The 24,779-nt window shown below is 41.2% G+C and overlaps 1 protein-coding gene across 1 annotated transcript in view; it reads left to right on the top strand.

Moving 5' to 3' along the window:
- Positions 1-24,390, top strand: part of LOC124777870 (dehydrogenase/reductase SDR family member 11-like) — a 141,577-nt gene extending 117,187 nt beyond the window's left edge. Inside the window, exons 5-6 of the mRNA XM_047253410.1 lie at positions 8,279-8,422; positions 24,242-24,390. Of these exons, the coding sequence (XP_047109366.1) occupies positions 8,279-8,422; positions 24,242-24,283 (186 nt within the window). The 3' untranslated portion in view covers positions 24,284-24,390. The remainder of the gene's footprint in view (positions 1-8,278; positions 8,423-24,241) is intronic.
- Positions 24,391-24,779: the final 389 nt, after the last annotated feature.

The raw sequence follows: 24,779 nt of genomic DNA, 5'->3' as shown, positions 1-24,779 counted from the left end.
TTCTGTAGCACCACATTTCGAAAGCTTCTATTCTCTTCCTGTCCAAACTGGTTATCGTCCATGTTTCACTTCCATACATGGCTACAATCCATACAAATACTTTCAGAAACGACTTCCTGACACTTAAATCTATACTCGATGTTAACAAATTTCTCTTCTTCAGAAACGCTTTCCGTGCCATTGCCAGTCTACATTTTATATCCTCTCTACTTCGACCATCATCAGTTATTTTACTCCCTAAATAGCAAAACTGCTTTACTACTTTAAGTGTCTCATTTCCTAATCTAATCCCCTCAGCATCACCCGATTTAATTTGACTACATTCCATTATCCTCGTTTTGCTTTTGTTGATGTTCATCTTATATCCTCCTTTCAAGACACTGTCCATTCCGTTCAACTGCTCTTCCAAGTCCTTTGCTGTCTCTGACAGAATTACAATGTCATCGGCGAACCTCAAAGTTTTTACTTCTTCTCCATGAATTTTAATACCTACTCCGAATTTTTCTTTTGTTTCCTTTACTGCTTGCTCAATATACAGATTGAATAACATCGGGGAGAGGCTACAACCCTGTCTCACTCCTTTCCCAACCACGGCTTCCTTTTCATGCCCCTCGACTCTTATAACTGCCATCTGGTTTCTGTACAAATTGTAAATAGCCTTTCGCTCCCTGTATTTTACCCCTGCCACCTTCAGAATTTGAAAGAGAGTATTCCAGTTAACGTTGTCAAAAGCTTTCTCTAAGTCTACAAATGCTAGAAACGTAGGTTTGCCTTTTCTTAATCTTTCTTCTAAGATAAGTCGTAAGGTTGCCATTGCTAGTCTACATTTTATATCCTCTCTACTTCGACCATCATCAGTTATTTTACTCCCTAAATAGCAAAACTCCTTTACTACTTTAAGTGTTGTGCAGGCACGTTGTCTTACGTTTTGCGAGTAGCCAAGGCATGTGATTTTCTGCGAGCTGAGGTACGCCGACCGTTAGTCGGGGTGTAATTGCCTTTCACTCTCTCTCGCTCTCTGTCGCGTAATATTATCAGTGTGCGGAAGCCGGTAGTCGTTGCTAGTGTTCCAGGTGAGTTAGGTCCTGTCGGTCATTATAACGGCTCCAGATTCTGGCGGGAGCGAGCAGTCACGGCCGCGGATGTTTTTAACCTTCGGGCAGGTGCGCTGGGGTACTGAGTACCCATCGCACTATTTCGTAGTCCTGCAGTGTGACGCAGAGCCCTGCGCTGCGACGCCAAAGCTCCAGTATTTGTTTACCTAACTCTCCCTGTCCCCTTTCTTTCCTCTAGCCACCTGCCTCTACTCAAGAGTTCTCACAAGGGAACCTCCCCATCGCACCCCCATCAGATTTAGTTATAAGTTGGCACAGTAGATAGGCCTTCAAAAACTGAACACAGATCAATCGAGAAAACAGGAAGAAGTTGTGTGGAAGTATAAAAAAAAGCAAAATATACAAACTGAGTAGTCCATGCGCAAGATAGGTAACATCAAGGATGCGCCCAGGTCAGGAACTCCGTGGTCCCGTGGTCAGCGTGATCAGCTACGGAATGAGGGGTCCAAGGTTCAAGTCTTCCCTCGAGTGAAAATTTTGATTTCTCTATTTTCGCAAAGTTATGATCTGTCCGTTCGTTCATTGACGTTTCTGTTCACTGTAATAAGTTTAGTGTCTGTGTTTTGCGACCGCACCGCAAAACCGTGCGATCAGTAGACGAAAGGACGTGCCTCTCCAATAGGAACCGAAAACATTTGATCGCAAGGTCATAGGTCAACCGATTCCTCCACAGGAAAACACGTCTGATATATTCTATACGACACTGGTGACGGCATGTGCGTCACATGACAGGAATATGTTGTCGACCCACCTAACTTGCACACTTGGCGAATGGGTAAAAAGATTTTTCTACCTTGCCCGATTTGGGTTTTCTTGTGGATGTGATAATCACTCCCAAAAAAGTGATGAAAACATAAGAGTTTGTCACACAAACTGCAACAAATGAATGCAACAGTTTCACAGTCGTACAGTTTTCCCTGTGCTCTGTCAAAACATATGTTTTTAACGTTTTCAAATTTTTCCTTGTGTAGAACGTCAAATCATGTATATGTCCAGGCAAATCTGAACATGTCCTGGAATTTTGGAGAGCGAAATTGATGTGTGAGTGCCTGAACTTTGATAATTGTCTGAAAACAAAAAATTAAACTTTTCACTCGAGGGTAGAGTTGAACCAAGGACCTCTGGTTCCACAGGTGCTCACGCTAACCACGAGACCACGGTGCTCCTCAGGTCACATCATCCTTGTTGTTGCCTATCGTGTGCATGGACTACTCAGTTTGTATATTTTGCTTATTTTTTCATAGTTCCACACAACTTCTTCCTGTTTTCTCTGTGTTCAGTTTTTCAAGGCCTATCCACTGTGCCCACTTATAACTAAATCTGAGGGGGGTGCGATGGGGAGGTTCCCTTGTCAGTGTTGCGTTGTTTCGCAAGGAAAACTGTTGTGGGGCATTCCGTATACTACGCACCCGCTAGTGTTATCCTTGTTTCTGCCATTTTCACTTTACCTGAGCAAAGGATTGAACTGTAAAAGTACCTTTTCGCGACAGTATTTATTACAAGAATCGAAAAAGATGCAAGTAATTTTTCTGTATATTTTTTGCGATGTAAGAGCTGTTAGCCAACACTTTGTGTTCTCTGTCTATTTGTTTGTAGGTCTAAAGATTTTATAAAGTTTGAGGACATACCCGCATACCTTCAAGAAATCGACGATGCCGAGTCCTGGAATAAATATTGCTGAGTTAGCTGAAAGCGAAGGCGATCTTACTGACGAAGAAGTTCATCTTACCGACCCAGACCATAAACTAACTCTGAACAGGAAGACAAAAGTGGGAGTGAGGAGGAAAGAAGTTCAGAAATTGAGTTTTTTCAGGAAAAGACTGTTGTGTCTAGACAAGACAGCCTAGACACAATGAGAGGAAGCCGAAAGGCACGCGCTTAAACTCACGCAGGCTGGCGTGAGGTCTGACACAGGATACGTAATGAATGCTATAAAGAAAAGTACGTAGCTTCTGGAATACTCAACTTTAATCCATAATTGTAGAGCATCGCTCTTGATGATACATGCTTCATATAATAAATATCAATTGAATACGGCGCCTTGCTAGGTCGTAGCAATTGACTTAGCTGAAGGCTATGCTAACTATCTTCTCGGCAAATGAGAGAGTCTTCGTCAGTGTAGCATCGCTAGCAAAGTCGTCTGTACAACTGGGCGAGTGCTAGTAAGTCTCTCTAGACCTGCCGTGTGGTGGCGCTCGGTCTGCTATCACTGACAGTGGCGACACGCGGGTCCGACGTATACTAGCGGACCGCGGCCGATTTAAAGGCTACCACCTAGCAAGTGTGGTGTCTGGCGGTGACACCACAAAGACAAACTATCAAAATGGAGGAAAGAAACCGATTTCTAAAACTAAAACAACAAACCGAAGATTATTGTGAAAGTTTCACCCGGTCTCACAAGCTAGTCAAATATCGTTGCGTTTTTTAAGCTTTTCGAAACTTCTAAGGCGTCTGGATTTTACGGACCTTACATAAACTTGATCCGTAATGACAGTACGATACGATATGAGATCCTCAGAAAATAATATTACGTTATATCAACAAAGGCAATTGCAGTTAATCTTATGTACTATGGACAGGGACATGAGTAAACTTGTTAAAGTGAAACGCATTTTGGAGACAAACTAAGTAGGTGGTTAAAAATGACATCGGAAAACCCCATTTAACAAGAGAAAGGCGAGCTTCAGCACAGAAAGGCATAAGGCCAGAATAATACATTATTCCTTTTAACGTAAATATAGCCGGGACCAAGGGTAAGTGGCTGCACGGTATTAACAGGGCTAGACTGCCACCCAGAAAGAAAAATAAAATTCACATCTAGCGAGACAATGACAGGCTGAAGCCATACTGGGCGACGCAGACGCGACCCAGTGGGGAGATTCCCATTACATAAAAGCTTTCTCAGAACTAAAATGGTTAGATCTCTCTCTCATCTCGCGGTGCACCACACAAGTGTGTGGAAATAAGCGAGGGAATTGAGAGCTTTGGTTTCTGCAAAGTGAGGACGATACGCTTCACGTATCGTGGTGACAGATAGCAAAGTGGTAGTTATATATTCCTGCGGAAACTTTTGTGGGCAAAGAAAATGTGCACATTTCTCCAACCCTTAGCGAGTGTGCAAAAGCCATTACTTCGACTAGGGAAAAATTAACATTCTACGGAACGCAGGAAAGTTGGGACTGAGTGATTTCAGTCAAGGCCAGACTAGGGAATTAGCGTTTCAGATCCAGCACAGAGACAACGCCATGGCTTTACCGCTTGGTAAAGTACTATCGCACATTAGGTCACAGTAAATGTTGAGTCTAGAATTTGCTCACTCCAACTTGCATACACTTTGACCATTGAATATCAAAAGCTTGGCTACTAACCTACCCTGACATTGAGTATATGAGAGTTTTTTCCATTGGGTCAAAAAGTAAATTTATTTTCCAGCAACTCAGTGCATTGACCAGCTCTGACAACGTAGATGTAAATGAGGTGATGAAAATTTTTCATCATTCTTTCCTGTGATAAAAATTTTTCAAATGTAAAGTTAACGATTTTAATAATCGTCAGTTCAATATGCCCAAGAGTTAAATATTTTGTTATTGAGTGTCAAAAGTAATTGAACATGATGGTTGCGTATCACTTGATCCCTGAAAGCACAGAAGATAAATTATATGCAGAATAAAAAAGAGAATAGCTGTTTTGTCTTTCTAGAATAGATCCCAGACTTTCACTTTTATTAATTCATGCATTCTACACTCCTGGAAATTGAAATAAGAACACCGTGAATTCAATGTCCCAGGAAGGGGAAACTTTATTGACACATTCCTGGGGTCAGATACATCACATGATCACACTGACAGAACCACAGGCACATAGACACAGGCAACAGAGCATGCACAATGTCGGCACGAGTACAGTGTATATCCACCTTTCGCAGCAATGCAGGCTGCTATTCTCCCATGGAGACGATCGTAGAGATGCTGGATGTAGTCCTGTGGAGCGGCTTGCCATGCCATTTCCACCTGGCGCCTCAGTTGGACCAGCGTTCGTGCTGGACGTGCAGACCGCGTGAGACGACGCTTCATCCAGTCCCAAACATGCTCAATGGGGGACAGATCCGGAGATCTTGCTGGCCAGGGTAGTTGACTTACACCTTCTAGAGCACGTTGGGTGGCACGGGATACATGCGGACGTGCATTGTCCTGTTGGAACAGCAAGTTCCCTTGCCGGTCTAGGAATGGTAGAACGATGGGTTCGATGACGGTTTGGATGTACCGTGCACTATTCAGTGCCCCCTCGACGATCACCAGTGGTGTACGGCCAGTGTAGGAGATCGCTCCCCACACCATGATGCCGGGTGTTGGCCCTGTGTGCCTTGGTCGTATGCAGTCCTGATTGTGGCGCTCACCTGCACGGCGCCAAACACGCATACGACCATCATTGGCACCAAGGCAGAAGCGACTCTCATCGCTCAAGACGACACGTCTCCATTCGTCACTCCATTCACGCCTGTCGCGACACCACTGGAGGCGGGCTGCACGAAGTTGGGGCGTGAGCGGAAGACGGCCTAACGGTGTGCGGGACCGTAGCCCAGCTTCATGGAGACGGTTGCGAATGGTCCTCGCCGATACCCCAGGAGCAACAGTGTCCCTAATTTGCTGGGAAGTGGCGGTGCGGTCCCCTACGGCACTGCGTAGGATCCTACGGTCTTGGCGTGCATCCGTGCGTCGCTGCGGTCCGGTTCCAGGTCGACGGGCACGTGCACCTTCCGCCGACCACTGGCGACAACATCGATGTACTGTGGAGACCTCACGCCCCACGTGTTGAGCAATTCGGCGGTACGTCCACCCGGCCTCCCGCATGCCCACTATACGCCCTCGCTCAAAGTCCGTCAACTGCACATACGGTTCACGTCCACGCTGTCGCGGCATGCTACCAGTGTTAAAGACTGCGATGGAGCTCCGTATGCCACGGCAAACTGGCTGACACTGACGGCGGCGGTGCACAAATGCTGCGCAGCTAGCGCCATTCGACGGCCAACACCGCGGTTCCTGGTGTGTCCGCTGTGCCGTGCGTGTGATCATTGCTTGTACAGCCCTCTCGCAGTGTCCGGAGCAAGTATGGTGGGTCTGACACACCGGTGTCAATGTGTTCTTTTTTCCATTTCCAGGAGTGTAGTTACGTGACAGCAGCATTTCTAATGATTTTTGTTACGATCCGCTCCTAATATTAGCTGACTTACAGGGACAGGTTAATACCTATATAGAATGTCTGTTTGACACCCCAGGCTTGAGAAGACAGTTCAGATGATCTGTCCATCTGTGTGATAAGTGGTAAGCTAAGTTTGCACACATTAGTACACTCACTGTGCAGATACAAAGGTCGGAATAGACAAACTGACATGATAAATATATTATCCCATACTAACAAATATAATGACAACCTTAGAACGAACTACGAACGTACAAGAGATTGTAAATTTACTGACTGATATGAAATTATGTCATTATTTAGCGTTTTATTTTCGATAGGTATAAAGAAAGGTCAACATGTAAATGTAAATACAACTTTGGGAGTCAGACGGAACGGGAATATATATCCCGAGGGCCCCAATGAGCTACAAGAGATTTCTATTTGTAAAGCGTTGTACGACTTTCTATGACGTTTGCATTCGAAATGAAAGGATAAAACTTAACAGCTCACCGGCTGTCAGAAAGCTTTTACTTTTCTTTACAGTCAATCTAAAACGATCCTATAATCCAACTGAATATGTGACGATCGATGAAATGTTGACTGCATTTAGAGGCCGCTGCTCCTCGATCCAGCGTATATCATCCAAATCCGCCAAATACGGGACAAAAATATTTGCCATGTGTGATACAAATAGTTTTTACACCTGCAATACTGAAGCGTATCAGGGAAAGCAGCCATATGGGCCGTTTCAAGAATCGAACAGCCCAGCAGAAATTGTAAAAAGGCTTGACAACAACATCGAAGGTAGACACGGATGTGTCACCACTGACAACTGGTACACGAGCTGCCAGTTAGTCCTCGCAAGAACAAAACGGAGACACCGCATGAATTTTTTCCTCTAGATGCCAACCTGTCGGCGTTTCGAAATTTGGCTTTCAAGGTAATAAACCTCTTTTTTCGGTGATACTCCTGTCCACAACGCATTATTCATATGATATCGATCCCGAAACAGGAAAGTCAATCATCGTTACTGATAGTGGATACAGTGGACAAAGTGATTGCAGGGATATTCTGTTGCCATAATTAGAAGAAAGTCCGCAGCTCGTGGTCTCGCGGTAGCGTTTTCGCTTCCTGAGAAAAGGAGTCTTAACAGGACAGACAGATAAACGGATAGCAAATGACAAAGAAGACATTTTTTGAGGTGATACAGTTAAAAATTAAGAACTTGCACTGTCCTTACCTGAGAGAAGGGGTCTTAACAGGACAGACAGATAGTCGGATAGTAAATGACAAGGAAGACATTTTTTGAGGTGATACAATTAAGAACTTGCACTGTGAAACCTATCTTCATGCAAAATTGCACGATTCTAGGTCAACGAGAAGTACCCTACAGATTCTGAGTGACTTTGCGAGTATCGGAATATGTAATATGGTTCAAATGGCTCTGAACACTACGGGACTTAACATCTGTGCTCATCAGTCCCCTAGAACTTAGAACCACTTAAACCTAACTAACCTAAGGACATCACACACATCCATGCCCGAGGCAGGATTCGAACCTGCGACCGTAGCAGTCGCGCGGTTCCGGACTGAGTGCCTAGAACCGCTAGACCACCGCGGCCGGCAATATGTGATATAAATGGCCGTATCTTTTGACTAGATTGACTTAAAAGGTTAAATTTTATATATCGCCAGTGGACCGTAGACTGTAGTATTTGACATAAATTTCAACTTCATACTTCAAATCTCCCTCAGAAAAGGAAGTCTTAACGGACGGACAGACAGTCGGATAACATTAAAATTTGAAAACAAAACACTGACTCTGTTACAGGAAAACTTCGAAGGCATCTTAAATTCAACTAAACGAAGGAGGAAGCTTTACTTGACGTTAACTGTCGTTCAAAACTTGTTTCATGCCACTTGCGTTGTATGCATTCCCCATTTTAGTCACAGTTATTCATGCTCGTACATTTATCCAACAGCAAATCTCTCCGGGGTTCGTGAAGACGGAGATCTATAACGCGGCGACTGGCCTACCGGACAACTTTTGGGACAGCCACTTCCTGGAACCAGACGACATCGCACGGGCCGTCATCTTCATGCTGTCACAGCACCCTCGCGTGCAGGTGAGTCCCCGTCCTGTACAATGAGTTTGAGGAACAGAAACTTGAGACGGGCCGTAACATCAAATAAATAAGTCCGTAGGGTGGAAATGAGCGCATGAGGAATATATGCAACGCTGCTCTAAGGCATGGATGTGAACGGTTGAAACTGGATCGTATTTATTTAAACGCGTGTTTGTAAATGACTAGTTGGTATCTGAGAAACGAATAAAACTTATTTTGATACTGAAATATGCAAATCTCAATTCACGGATATTTTGTACGGAAATATGTAGAGCCCACTCTACATCATGCGAAATCCATACTAGCTGGTACATCAAACAATTCACCTGCGAGAAGGCAATCCGTTTTCAATAAAGTTTACATATGCCATCTGACTGCAAAACAAACGACTCAGACTGAAATGTTCGTTCTGAATATAGCTAATTTTTATCTTTAGCGTTGCAAACAATCACTGTATCAGAACTGTTTTTGCGACTGTAGAGTAAATGAACATAAAAATTAACGCATCTGTCTATCTGATAAAACTGCTTGAAAATTCACAAGATAGCACTTAAGAGAAATCTTTTATGGGTAGTAAGCTTCTGAACTGATACTGATATTTTCACAAGAACACTCTGACAATCACTATGCCATACAATGGAAATGAATTTTGATGGTAATTAAATTTATTGGCCTACCTGTGCGCTCGGAACCATTGTCTGTTCTGCAACCTGTTGCTATTAAGAATATTGATCTCACTGGCCGAAACCAAATTTCATTTGCTGTACTTGCGATGTGCAACGCAAGACGGTATGTTACCGACTTTCACAAAAGGCTTCTCAGTAAACAACTCGCGATGAGCAATGTGAGCAGGCAAACACAGTCATGAAAGAAAATGAAAGTGGGGAACTAATCTTAACGACTGATAAATGTGAACAAAGACTCCAAGTATAACTATGCTTCATTAACCCGTAACAGCAATACACCCTTTCATAAAGTTCTAACAACTAGACAAGTTACCAAAATATTTCTTAACGATTTTCGTGTGTACAGTTACGTTCCTTGACACTTGTTTCTGTTATAAGACAAAACCATATGTTGCATTATAATACTTGTACAGTAAACTTCAACCATACGAAATGTTCCAACAATGAGAAATTACACAGTTACACACACACACTGATAGAAGAGATAGAGAAGATCCAATGAAGAGTGGCGTGTTTCGTCACGGGATCGGTTAGTCGGCGCGAGAGAGTCACAGAGATGCCCAACAAACTCCATTGGCAGACGTTACAAGAGAGGCGTTGTGCATCACGGAGAGATTCACTACTGAAATTTCGAGGAAGCACTTTCGGGGAAGAGTCGGACAACAAATTACTTCTCCCCACATACATCTCGCGTACTGACCATGAGGAGAAAATTCGAGAAATTACAGTCATTACAGTTGCTTACCGACAATCATTCTTCCCACGGCCTATTCGCGAGTGCAACATGACTGGAGGGCTCAGTCAGTGGTACAAAAAGTACCCTCCGCCACACACCACCACGTGGCTTGTGGAGCATGATGTAGATGTAGTTTCCGCGGGAAACCTCCACATTTCTTATCTTGTCAGTCCCTGTAGCTTACGACATCCATCTGTAGTACCATACCTCGAACGCATCGATTGTCTTCATTTACGGTTTTAACAAACTCTACATCACTCATATTCATACAATGCTATGCTTCAAACGTAGATTCACAGAAATTTCTTCCTCAAATAAAGGACAATCTTGTGCTCACTAGACTCTTCTTCTCATTTAACAGGTACTGCAGTACTTCCTCGTCTTCACTGACAAAACCAATTTCATCAGCGAATCTTATCAGTGGTAGCTTTTCACTCTGAATTTTACTCTCATTCCCGAAACTTTCTTTTACTTTCGTCATTGCTTCTGCGGTATTAAGATGGAACAGTAGGATAGAAAGACGAAATCCTTGTTTTATACTCCTTCTGTTCCGAAACTCTTCATTCTTGGTCTTCCATTCTCATTTTTCCCCCCTCTTGATTCTTGTACATTTCCTATAGCTCACACCAATTTTCTTGAGGATTTTGAAAATCTTACACAGCTTTTCATTATCGAAAGCTTTTTTAGGTCAACATTTCTTATCAACATGAAACATACTAATTTTTCCAAAGTCTTGCTTCCACTATCAATGACAATAGCGTAACTACTTCTTTTGTGCTTTTTATCTTCCCTAAAAAAACTGATCGTCATCTAAAACATCCTTAATTACCTTTGCCGTTCTGCTGTATAATTTATTACCTCAGAAGTTCTTCTGTTAACCTGATTGCGTGTTAGTTCTCGCACTTACAAGTGGCAGTCAACTGAAAACAAGATAGATGAAAAAAGTAAGTAACTGTTTATTATTTCAAAAGTAATAACCGTAATTGTTAATGCATTTATCCGACAGTGAGACAAGACCGTCATATCCTTACGGGAAACTGTTTTTTGCTGCCTACGGAACCGTAATTCCTTCCAGGCGTGCATCTCTTCGTTCGAAGCAAATCTACGGCCACGAATGTCTTTCTTCAGGGTTCCTAAACTGTGTAAAACGCATGGAGAGAGATCGGGACTGTAGCTTTCCTACTGCCATTTCACCTTGAGTTCTCTTTACTTCGGATTTATTTCATTTTTAACTGATCTGTATTAGTATAATACTGTCTTTTCCATAATATTTTTATACTTCCTTCTTTCGTCGACCAATTGAAGCACTTCTGTTACCTAAGGATCCTTCATAAGTGCTTTTCTTGTACCTACGTTTGCCTGATTAGTTTCTGTGACTGGCCTGTTTAGAGACGGCCATTCCTCATCTACTGCCTACTCAGCTATTCATTATCGCAATACCTGAGCCTTAGAGAAATGCAAAAGGATCTCACACTGATTCTTTCGAACGAGTCTCTTAAACATCATTAAAAAATTGTAATCTGTGTTTCTGTCTGCTCCTGAGTACGCCTTACTATCCAGTATCTGATTTCGGAATCTCCAACCATGACGTAACCCGGCTGGAATATTCCCGTATCTCCTCCTCTTGGGATTTTTCAACAGTGTATTTGCTGTCATTAGCTAAGATTTGTTGCAGAACTCAACTTCCATCTCTGTTATTCCTATTATCGAGTCCATATTCTGAAACGCTGTCTTCTATTTGTTTCGCTACTGCACGATTCCAAACACCCATGATTATTATATTTTCATATCACTATACGTCATGAATTACATGTACAATATCCACTTACTCCTTTCTCTGTATGTTCGCCTTCTGCTTGTGACGTCAGCAGCAAGTCGGTACGAAGGCCGCACAAACGGTTCGAGGAAGCAAGAAAATTTACTCAATATTCACTCTGGTCAATACAATTGTACATGAGTTAAGTAATCAAAGCAGAAACAAGTTATGAATGTAGCCATAGACGTGCTAAAGGCACGTCTTCAGCATAAGGCAGACGACAAAATGCTAATAAAGGCCTCATTATCCTGAAAAACTTTTAGAATAAAATTGCAGTCCCTCCTGCATACAACTTTTGATTATTAATTCGACTAAAGCACGACATTAGCTACACTGACAACGAATATTTAATTAACTCCAAGCAGCCTGAATCTTATGACAGAGCGGGTTCCGAAGAACACGAACACTCACAGTGGTGTTCCCGGGAAAAGTATCCAGAAATTTTTAACTGCTCAGAGTCTGCCTTTTTTAATGGATGGAGACTCCTGGCCCAGTCGAACAAAAGCTAAAAGAGCCGATGGGTGTCTGGCGAGACTTTTGGAAAGACGGGATGTCCGTTACAGGGCGTGTCTGAAGAGGACTCAAAAGAAAATTTCCACGGCTGTACTCAGAAAAGAAAGAAACTACCCTGATTCGTACCGGTATTAGTAGACCACAGTGTTATTGTACCTGGGGGTGAGAGAACTTTGGTCAGACTATCGCGAGTCAACTTGCGTATTTAGGGCTGATAGTAAATCCACAAGTAATCTGAAAGCGTGAACACTGCGATGCGTTTTTTAGTCACCAATTTATTTTTTTACTGCAGTGTCACCACGTTACCGATAATGGCCAAGTGCAATAATATCGTGGTTAAGTAGTACATATACACACTCAATCACCAACCCATCCATACACTACAGAGCTTCTTCATGTAGGACAGGAGTTGCTGAAATGAGGCACAAATAAAACAATCTGGGCACTGCGAATTCTTTCTCCACGCACAGGACACAAATGTGACAAAGGATAGCAGAAAATTAAGCTGGTAGGCTGATTTCAAAACAAACAAAATATAATAAAAGGAATTTATATGGAAGGAGGTAAAAATAGGACCCTTTCACGTCACACATCTACCAAACATAGATCAACACATGTGAATATTCAGGTTTTGGCGGCGCAAAGACTGTTGAATTAAGTTTCGGGTGTGCAGCCGCAATAATTCTCCTTCCTCTTTTATTATTTCAGCTGTATAACGTTCAGCTATCTTCAGAGTGAGCCGCAAGACTGCGGCTCCAGTGCTCGCTTTGTCTTGCGGCTCGCTCTGAAGATGGCTGAACGTTATACGGCCGAAATAATAAAAGAAGAACGAGAATTCTTGCGGCTGCACACCCGAAACTTAATGGAATAGCTCACTACAGTTGGAGCTTGGCCATCATCTACACGAGAATTTCAAACACTGAAGAGCCAAAACAACTGGTAGACCTGCCTAAAAAAATGGTTCAAATGGCTCTGAGCACTATGGGACTTAACATCGATGGTCATCAGTCCCCTAGAACTTAGAACTACTTAAACCTAACTAACCTAAGGACATCACACAACACCCAGTCATCACGAGGCAGAGAAAATCCCTGATCCCGCCGGGAATCGAACCCGGGAACCCGGGCGTGGGAAGCGAGAACGCTACCGCACGACCACGAGCTGCCTAATATCGTTTAGGGCCCCCATGAGTACACAGAAATGCTGCAACCCCATGTGGCATGGATGCGACTAATTTCTGAATTGAATTGGGGCTGGAGGGAATTGACACCATGAACCCTGAAGCCACTCTGTAGCAATTCTGGACGTGTAGGGTGTCGCATTGTCCTGCTGGAATTGACCTTGCCCGTCGGAATGCACAATGGACATGAATGGATGCAGGTGATCAGACAGGATGTTTACGTACGGGTCACCTGTCAGAGTCGTATCTAGACGCATCGGAAGTCCCATGTCACGCCAACTGCGCATGCCCCACACCATTACAGAGCCTCCACCAGCCTCCACAGAGCCTCCACATGCAAGGTCCATGCACTCGTGTACACGAGTGGGCCTTCGGCTCCGAAAATCCATTTCGATGATGTTTCGTTGAATGTTTCGTACGCTGCCACTTGTTGATGGCCAAGCACTGAAATCTGCAGCAATCTGCGGAAGGGTTGCACTTCTGTCGCGTTGAACGATTCTCTTCAGTCGTCGTTGTTCCCATTCTTGCAGGATCTTTTTCCGGCCGCAGGGATGTCGTAGACTTGACGTTTTACCGGATTCGTGATATTCACGGTGCAATAGTGAAATGGTTGTACAGGAAAATCCCTACTTCATCGCTATCTGGGAGATGCAGCGTCCCATCGCTCGTGCGCCGACTGAAACACTACGTTCCAACTCACTTAAATCTTGATAAACTGCCATTGTAGCGGCAGTAACCGATCTATCAACTGCGCCAGACACTTTGAAACGCCCCCGTAGAAAACTTGATGAATTACTGTGCTGATAAACCTCTTACATTATTTGATTTTCAAACAGCTGAGCAGAACTGAACGTACTCAGACATTTCGCTCTTTACCTATTCTGATCAACACTAAACTGACAGCCAATATTTTTAGCGCAACGCAATCTGACTTTTAATAATCCCTACAAATAATGGCCCTGACTAACCTATACCTTTCACAAATCACTTACCTCACAAAAATCTTCGTTACTCAAGCTACTGCAATACAGCGAGCGCCACTACTGCCAGCTAAATAAAAGATTCAAACTACTGAAGGCACTAACTACTGATAGGCATAGTCAGCAAATGAAAGATTTTGATAGAGAACAAACAATATATTTACCTTAATAGTGTTCAAAAGTCATAATATATATAGTAGTTCATGACATCCATTCTTACAAATGTACTGTTTCTGATGGACACACGTCCAGATCATTCGCTCTCAAAAATGCGCCATCTCACTTCCCCACATCCACCACTGCTGGCGGCTCACCTCCAACTGCGCGACGCTACGCGCTGTTAACAACCAACAGCCCAACACTACAATAGCGAACAACAATGCAAACCAGCCACAGACTGTACACAGCACAGCCAGTGATTTTCATACAGAGCGCTACGTGGCGTTACCAATAAAAAACCCTAAACAGCCCCCATGCTCCCCACAAAAAATTTTACAAATTGTTTTGGCCACTGGCCAATAATGATTTGAAGAAATTTTTCATAATTACAATAACAAAGATATCAAATGCACACACTTACTGATACAATGTTGGTCAAAAGCTAAAATTTTCTCACAGTCCATAAAGACAGTCCTGATCGTTCATCACAGTAAAATAGCAGTGTTTTTCTCAAAGTCTGAGCAGTAAAAGAGAATGCACATGGAAGTAGTGGATTTCCATGCAGTCTTGAAGAAGTAGTGTTGTCCTTCCAACGGAAAGCCAGTGCTGACTCTTGACATGCAGACAGGTAATGGGCCACAACAGAGCAAATCCACAGCAGAGTCAGTCGAAGTTTTGAAGAGTATTGGTAGGTAGGTCACCACAGAGCAGACCCACTGTAGTCCTGGTGGAGAGTATGGTATTGGTGGGCCACCAGAGGTGCAGACCCACTGCAGTCCTTGTAGAAATAATGGTATTGGTGAGTCATCAAAGGTGTAGACCCACTTAGTCCTTGTAGAAATGGCTAGCAGCCATCCGTTGCGACTGTGCAGGTGCACAATCACCATAGAAGAGTCTTGTGGACAATATAGCAAGTCCATGAACCAGCACTTGTGCACTCACAAAAAAATGTATTTGAAATGTCCTTAGAATCAGCAATGCTGTTATCCAGTCCCTTGCTGAATTATTAACACACGTACAAACACTATCAGTCCCTACTTCTCACATATTGTCCATATACTATGACCAACAGAAACGTGTGCAGTGAAATGTAACTTACAAGTTGCTTAATTTGATGAACTGGTGTCAATTACAATTTTATAACATAAGAACACAATAATAAAGGTATAGAAAACATCATTAAAACATAATAATACAGATAACATTTGTAGTAATACAGGCTTTACAAAACAATAGAAATAAACATATACATCTGAGTTACAAGAATTATGACATAAGTAAATATATAAAATAATGAGAATAATTTTCGAAACATTAATTTCACCCATAAGCATTAAAACAGAACAGAATTAATAATGTGTAACATCTTTACAAAGTAAATAACATATTATTAGAAAAATTCTACAACATAACTCTTATTAGCTAAACACATAAAGACAGGAAAAATACAAATACACAAGAGTACACAAACACATAGCAGAATAACACAGGAGGAAAGGACAGGGTTTGTTTTCAGTGTAACATTTGGTACTGCAGTCCAACCCAAAACTTCCTTCCATACATCTTTCGCCTTATTTCAACATTTGTTTCCTAGCATGCTTTCTGTATTTATATGTTCACATATTTCCTACCTCATTATTTATTTTCCATTATCTTACCTCATCATTTATTTCCAAGAAAATCCTACCTAAACCTGTTGTTCCTAAACCCTACTTTTTTGTTCATATCCTCTTTCAAAATACTTTTTGGCCAAACCATTTTCTTATAGCTTCTCAATGCATTTCTTCCAATTCATCACAACTCCTTCTCTTATATAGCCTACCCCATCTTAAGCTGACTTAAATCTACTGAGCTCAGATGCTAAACTAAGGGACGAGACGATGCAGCAACACAAAACAATTTTACACAAACAGCAATGACAAAAAAAAATGCAAACTGGCAAAGCAAGCATCAGTAAATCTAAACCAACAGAGCAAATGCAACATTACAACTAATATGAGTCAATGTGCAGCAACAAGAAAAATAAATCAGTAGTAAAACTGGCTTAACAGAGTAATGCAAAGTGAAATTCAGTAACACGATGCCTGGCAAACAGCAGCAGCAAATGCAATAACTTATACCTAAACATGACAAACCCAAAAGCAGAAAAAAAGTACACTAAAGACAACAATGCAGATAAGGGAAATGTCTATCCACATCTTAAGGTCTATGTAATTAAATTGGTGTACCACAAAAACTTATTCTACAATAAATTACCAAGTACTTGAAAAGAAAATTATGTATGCAGTTACTGTTATTAGTCCCTTCTTATTGTTCTTTCCTTTCCAAGTGCTCCTTTTTCGAAGAATGTGGATCATAAAATTATTATTTAATAGATCTGTTGACAGAAAGTGTTCACATTAGCAGATGCATTTAATTTTATTTTATAAAACCAATGCTGCAACACAGCTGGAAACCAGATATCAAATGAAATAAGCAACTATGTACGAAGTAAAGCATAAAAATATCATTCAATAGTCGCGAGGCATTTCATAACTTAGTAGAAATTCTCTCAACTCTCGTAGAAAGACGCTTGTCATAATCAGGTGTGCAGATGTAAGTATTTTTCCAAGGAATGAGCATGTCGTATTTGTGATGCTTTCTAGAAAGGAATGTCACTAGTGAGGTTAGGTTAATGGCCTCTCCTTTTTTTTGTTGTGCCTCTGAAAGGCAATTTCTTTTTTTTTCTGAGGTGCCTGTCACATAGCTTTGCGCCCACAGCGCATTACGTCAAGGTCACTTGGCTTTCTTACCGAAATATTTACGACAGCAGTTTCCACTACAGTGACAGTCTCATATAACAAATTTCACCGGTCAAGAATGTGAGTTACAAATGTGTAGAAACAAAATCCTATTAATATAACAGTGTCCAAAAAATTTTCGTCAGCATTGTAATACATTCACACATTTACAGACATTTCATAACTCTTAAAGTACGATTCTTGGTTTCCAACAACCTTTTTCACAAATCAGAGTCCCTAACCACTACTCATTACTCCTTACCTTATTACACATATACATATTCGTCGACACTTCTTCAATATTTCATCATAATAAATACATAGTATAATCAAATTCCTCATATAGCATCAGCTTATTGATCATATACATACCTGAACAGCACAATACATATCATCGTTGTAATAATAATATCATAACACCTCAGTAAAATCTCAAAAATGTCGTAGCTTTCTGCAATAATGTCAAAACCTAAAAAAAATTCTCTGCTCATTTAAATAGTGTCATCTACCTCAAATGTACTTTAAAAATCATGATCCCATACCACATATCATTCAAAGCTCTCATGATATCACAATGGTTCCGAAAAAATGTGAACAGTTCACACAGTACAGACAAAATACAATTTCATAAGTGTGAAGTTATCCAACTGTGTAATTGCGTAAACATGTATCACTGACATAGTAAAAAAAATGTTTGTTTCTCTGTTAAATAATCAGATAGCTGTGTAATTCTGTGTTAGAGAAATATGGTACCGATGTGTAAAGTTGTATAAACAAATACGATATTAGCTAGGGCTCCTTGTGCTTGCCAAACACATGATACACAAAGTAAGCGTGTACCCCCCTGAGGATTAATGTAATTACACCCTCAGGTGTTACAGATTACAGCAATGGAATGAAATGTATCAGGGAAAACCTTGTATAATTGTAATTCAAAAATCTTTAAAAATAAATGTTTTAAGTACAAAATTAATCACTCAAATGCGTGTCCTTTAGCGCTAAATGTGCGTCTTACTATAAAATAATTCTGTGGAAGTGTCGTAGTTATCGTCCTCCAAAAACTAAGTTCTGCAGACGTCAATGTACTTACCTCATGATAAACAAAAGTGAAATGCTATGCGTATAGATATCGTAGTTATTATGTACATTACCGTGATCAAGAAAGTACTATGCTGTAACGTATTGTTGTGCTACGAAAAAGGTTGTCACATTGTAGCTATATCACAAAAGTTACTACTAAAACATGTTTTACTTTCCAGAAGAATTCAGAAAAACAGATACACTGCAAAAGCAACAATGTAAATTGTGTCACACATTAGTAGCGCCGTGATATAATCGTGTAGCTGTCAAAGAAACCAAATGCTAAGTTATCTTTAATCCCACAGAAAGTACTTCAAATAAAGAATGTATTTTCAAGTAAACCAAAATGTTGCATTAAAATCTCATTAGCAGTACCTGTATGTGTTCTAAGTATGTAAGCCTTATAGTCCTTACATAATCGTGCAACTAACAAGCAAGAATGTACACACACAATAACACTGTGACACCTGTTCACTATAACAATGCATTCGTAATTACTGTCTAAATATGTTCCCTAGGTTCTAGACTGGATAGTTTATTTTGAAACATTCTTGCATGTTAACAGTTTCTCAGTGTGACAAATTGTACTAGTAGCGTGAAGTGAAAAATTTTATGGCAAAGACTAAGTTAAAAAGCAGATTATCTTTCAATAAACGGTTTTACATGTGAAATGTGGTGCAATCCTTTACTCTTCCTAGTACACAAAGTTTCAACTTCAATGCAATTATCATGCGGTACACGTCGGTAAAGAATACTGGAATTTTTCTCAAAGTTAGCGTCTATGTAATTTTTCTCTGAGCCAGCCAGCGCACGTGGCTGCCTGCAGTGCGAGTCATTGTCTGTCTCTTTGTTGGCACGCGCGTTATTGGGATTTGGAGATCTAACTTCTACAAATTCACCTTGTCGAGAGGGCCCTGCCCTGTTTGAATCCCGCCAGTTCCGATGCAATTCAAGTCTGTCGTTACGATCATATCGTCTGTCGTCATGTCGGTAGATTCCATAGTCTCTTTCTTGTCGGTCATGTGGTGGAGAATTCTCCCTGAATCCTAATGTGCGCTGGACCGTTGCGTCTGAAGTTATTCTGTCTCCCTTGATAATAATTATTTTGGTTCCCATATTGTCTGTGTCTCTGATTCTCTCTGTGATAGTCATTACCGCGGAGAGGTGATCTTTCCCTGTAATTATTACTACTCTGCCAACGGTTGTCATATGGGTGGTGTCTGTTTTCGTCACGATTTGCGTTGTTAAAATAGCCTTGTCGTGTCCAGTTATTATTTCTTGCATCGCGGAATTGTGACGAATGTGACCTGTAATTGTTGTGCTCCTGTTTTCGCGTTCCGCGATTGTCAGTGTCAATTTCCAGTTCTTGTAAGAGTCCCTGAAAAGCTTAAATGTCGTCTTTGCAACGTCCTGCCAAAATAGTATGTCGTAAATGTTCAGGCAATTTGATTAAGCAAATGCGGATGAGTTCTGAGGGGCTGCAAGGGTTTGACAGGTACTGATTCTTGTGCAACATGTCTTCAAAATATTTCACAAGACTGGAAAATTCAGATTGTTCGAAATGTTTCATCATTATGATGCTATGTTTTACTCGGTCTTGTGTGGCTTGAGACCAATACGTTGAGAGGAAGGCATGATAAAATTCTCCTTGACTGTGGCAATCGTGATTTACCGATCGCATTCTTACAGCTGGTTCATTCTCCAAGTAGCCACACATAAATTCTAACCTGTACTCCAATGACCAGTTGGGAGGAAAACAATGAGAGAATTGATGAAGCCACGCTTATGGATGAATGTCATTGCCAGAATTCTTAAATGTTTTGAATTTACGTGTAGTAATGAACAGCTTATAGTCAGAATCATCGTGTCGGCGAGTCGCATATCGGTCATTGTTACGTAGTTTCGGCGGTTCCATCTCAAAATTCGGTGCACCTTGCCAATTTTTTTCATAATTTCCGAAATGCCCTGTGTTATCATTTTGTGGCTTTTCCGTATTTCTAAGTCCCTCATCCCGTGTTAGAGCGCGAGTGTCCTCTGAAATATGTAATTCTTGTATTACTTGTGCCAACTGATCTTGTACTTCCCGGAATTCTCTTTGGTGTTGCGTATTAATCTGATTCTCATTTTGTTTGAATTTCCTAATTTGTTTGTACTCTTCTGTGTCATTAAAGACTACCGGTCTTGCGTCATTCAGATTATCATCTACCTTCGTAGATAAATTATTTAGCTGATCCGAAAGTTCGACTACTTTCTCTGATAATGAACTAATTTCCTCCATGTGTCTTTCTGAACCGATTTTCAGAGTATCTACTGTGTCCTTTAAGTTTTCCTGAGTTTTTGCAAGTAGCGTAACCAAATCCGTAGATGCAACTGAGTCAATTTTAGGCCACAAGTACTCATGATTTTCATGAATAATGGTTTGCAGTTCTTTTATGGCTGCTTCGTGATTCTGTAATGCATTTTCATGCCGCGAAAAAATAGGTTAAAAATACTCACAAATGTGTGTTTTTACGTCATTACAGACTTTTTGACATTTCGATTCAATGTTATCTAACTCAGTAGTTAAATCTTCACGTGTTTGTTCAAGTGTGGTGTCTAGCTTTTGAAGATTTTGTTCCATTATGTCTAACTTCCGAAGATTTTCTTCCATTGTGTCTAACTTTTGAAGCTTTTGCTGTGTTTGTCTCTGATTTTGTTCCATTGTGTCTAACTGTTGCTGTGTTTGTCTCTGATTTTGTTTCATTTGTTGCATTAATTGCAATAATAATGTATTAGTGTCTGGAATCTGTTCCTCTATGCTTTTCGGCAGTGCATTTGCACCGGCAGCATTCACATTTTGACAAGCAGAAAATGTGTCTTGACTTATTTGAGGAAACGGTGAGGACGGAAAACCTGAATCTACAGTATTTGCAAGATTGTGTCGTGTCATTTCGGATTTCTGAGGCGAGCTGTTGCCGACCGATCGATCGATAATGCTTCCCTGTTCACTAATTGTTTCACTGCCTACACCATTATTTGCAGCCCGCTCCATTTCCCTATGCACAATTACCAAATTACTAGGCGGCGCTAACATACTGCTTTCGTCTTCACTGTCATTTCTCAGTTTACTTTGGAACCTAGTATTACGTTTTTCACACGCCATTATTGTCACAATATTTCACACAACAACACAAAAAAGCACAATTTGACGAGCAAAATAAGGAAACACATTAACATAGCATTGAAAATAATATCTCGTTAATTGCAAGCGCAGCTGTGAAACACTTGGTGCAAATCTATATGCATGCCACAACTGTTTTATTGTACAGGAATGAAAAACTACAACCACAAAGGAAATTCTCTCTACAATTACGCGCTAGCAATAAACAAAGGCTGCACTAATTACACAAACTACAAGAAAAAATCAGAAGATTCCAGTGAGGTATCCTCGGCTAAGGGTCGACATATGAAACGTCCCCTTAGAAAACTTAATCAATTACTGTGCTGATTAACCTCTTACATTATTTGATTTTCAAACAGCTGAGCAGAACTGAACGTATTCAGACATTTCGCTCTTTACCTATTCTGATCAACACTAAACTGACAGCCAATATTTTTAGCGCAACGCAATCTGACTTTTAATAATCCCTACAAATAATGGCCCTGACTGACATTAACCTATACCATCCCATGTAGGCTTTCACGGCCGGCGTCTTCATCAGTAAACACTTCCGGGCTAAATTGCCGTGGTCGATCTGTAGAACTTCTTCTCCCTGACGTTTCGTTCTCAACTACAGAGAACATCTTCCGAGTTGAGTCGACGACTGGCTGCTAGGAGCTGGGGCCGCCGCTTATATGGAGATCGTAGAGGGCGCCACCGCACGTCACGTGGCGTCGATGTGTAGCTATCTCTGGCTATCGTCTGTTCTCTCGATTGCAGGCAATCGATTGTCACGTGATTGATGCAACGTCGACCGCCATATCTTGTCCAATTTTAATCCTTCTTCTTTACGATTAAAATTGTATTGATGTTTGTGGATTTCAATTGCCTCTCTAGACATACGTGTATAATAATGCGACGTCCTCGCTAGCACGCTTGTCTCACCAAATTACGTATGTATAGAGCGGCAATTGAAATCCACAAACATCAATACAATTTTAATCGTAAAGAAGAAGGATTAAAATTGGACAAGATATGGCGGTCGACGTTGCATCAATCACGTGACAATCGATTGCCTGCAATCGAGAGAACAGACGATAGCCAGAGATAGCTACACATCGACGCCACGTGACGTGCGGTGGCGCCCTCTACGATCTCCATATAAGCGGCGGCCCCAGCTCCTAGCAGCCAGTCGTCGACTCAACTCGGAAGATGTTCTCCGTAGTAGAGAACGAAACGTCAGGGAGAAGATCTACAGATCGACCACGGCAATTTAGCCCGGAAGTGTTTACTGATGATTAACCTATACCTTTCACAAATCACTTACTTCACAAAAATCTTCGTTACTCAAGCTACTGCAATACAACGAGCGCCACTACTGCCAGCTGAATAAAAGATTCTAACTACGGAAGGCACTAACTACTGATAGGCATAGTTAGCAAATGAAATATTTTGATAGAGAACAAACAATATATTTACCTTAATAGTGTTCAAAAATAATGTATATAGCAGTTCATGACATCCATTCTTACAAATGTACTGTTTCTGATGGACACACGTCCAGATCATCCGCTCTCAAAACTCCGCCATCTCACTTCCCTACATCCACCACTGCTTGCGGCTCACCTCCAACTGCGCAACGCTACGCGCTGTTAACAGCCCAACACTACAATAGCGAACAACAATGCAAACCAGCCACAGACTGCACACAGCACAGCCAGTGATATTCTTACAGAGCGCTACGTGGCGTTACCAATAAAAAAAACTAAACAGCCTACTTACAACTTGTTGTCTTATATACGCGTTGCTGACAGCAGCGCCATATTCTACCTGTTTACATATCTCTGTATTTGAGTACGCATGCCTATACCAGTTTCTTTGGCGCTTCAGTGTAGGAGACATCTACATCTCACTGTACAAATTGTTGCGAACCGCTGTAGTCAGATTCTCGCCAGTTGGCATAAACGTATCGTCTCATTCATCTACCTTCTAAAGTTGTACAGGCTCCAATGTGTGCGATACCTAGGAAAAAAGAGGAAGATAGTGGTTAGTATCCAGCATTAACAACAATGAAACATACTGGTAAAATGAAATACAGCATGAAATAAATAATAAGTGAAACATAATATTTCTCTGCCTCGTGATGGCTGGGTGTTGTGTGATGTCCTTAGGTTAGTTAGGTTGAAGTAGTTCTGAGTTCTAGAGGACTGGTGACCATAGATGTTAAGTCCCTTAGTGCTCAGAGCCATTTGAACCATTGAAACATAATATTGAATAAACATTACTGCTCTTTCATGCTTATGCGCCTAATGACGACTTGTAAAATACAGCCTTATGAGCCGCTAGAATACACACTATGTTACTGAAAGTCAATTCTTTCCTGTATTTCTCGAGATAAATAAACTACCTGGGCGACCACCAGGTAGCACATGGTTAAATGACAATAGGAAATGGAAAGGGCTAAATTGGATATGGGAAGGTTGAATATTTTACAGTAGTCTGGAGAAGACATTTCTCCAACAGCGAATGGACACTCTATATTTGCTAAATTCCTCTGAACTTTAGACACTCGACTGCTTGTTTCGCGTATATATTGAATAGGACGAAGTAATGTGCATGTGTAATACATTGTCTCCTATAATTGCGCTGCCTTTTCTGTAGAGTACAACTTTAATGTATTTTGTCAAATGTAATGATTTTGTGTTGCAGAGCAATGAGCAACTAACTGCCTACAACGTTTAATGTTACAGGTGTATGACATCATCATCCGACCAACAGGATCTCATCCCTAGCTTCTGCAGCAGTTGATGCCTCGCAGAACAATCACTTCCAGTAGTATGACCATTCACGGTGTCGGTAATAGGTGGTTTTGTGCTCTTCAAATAAAGTCATTTCAACATGTGTGTGATATGTTTTTGTTTGCTGCAAACGGGTAGCATATATCTATATTATTAAACAATTAAAACGGTCACCCGATAACCACGCCACTATTTCCCACTACGTGATTGCTAGCCACAGCTTATTGGGACAGAAAAAATTTGATTTTCCGTATTTCACACAATTTTTGAGCAAATTTCAGAATCTAAAATGTTTTGCGAAGTACTCACTAAGAAGAATAATTTTAAGTTAACGGTTTAACACAAGTCAAGTATTAAAATTAGACACTGTGTATTTCTCTGGCGCGCAAATTACCCAGACTATATTCATTGTTCTCTGACAGGGAAAAAATCGCAGCACCAACAAGGAGTATTGCGACGTTAAAGAAAGTTGGTAGGCAGGTTTCTACAA

This window comes from Schistocerca piceifrons, chromosome 2 (assembly GCF_021461385.2).
Source record: "Schistocerca piceifrons isolate TAMUIC-IGC-003096 chromosome 2, iqSchPice1.1, whole genome shotgun sequence".
NCBI classification, from domain to species: domain Eukaryota; kingdom Metazoa; phylum Arthropoda; class Insecta; order Orthoptera; family Acrididae; genus Schistocerca; species Schistocerca piceifrons.
This window is presented reverse-complemented; position numbering and strand designations above follow the sequence as displayed.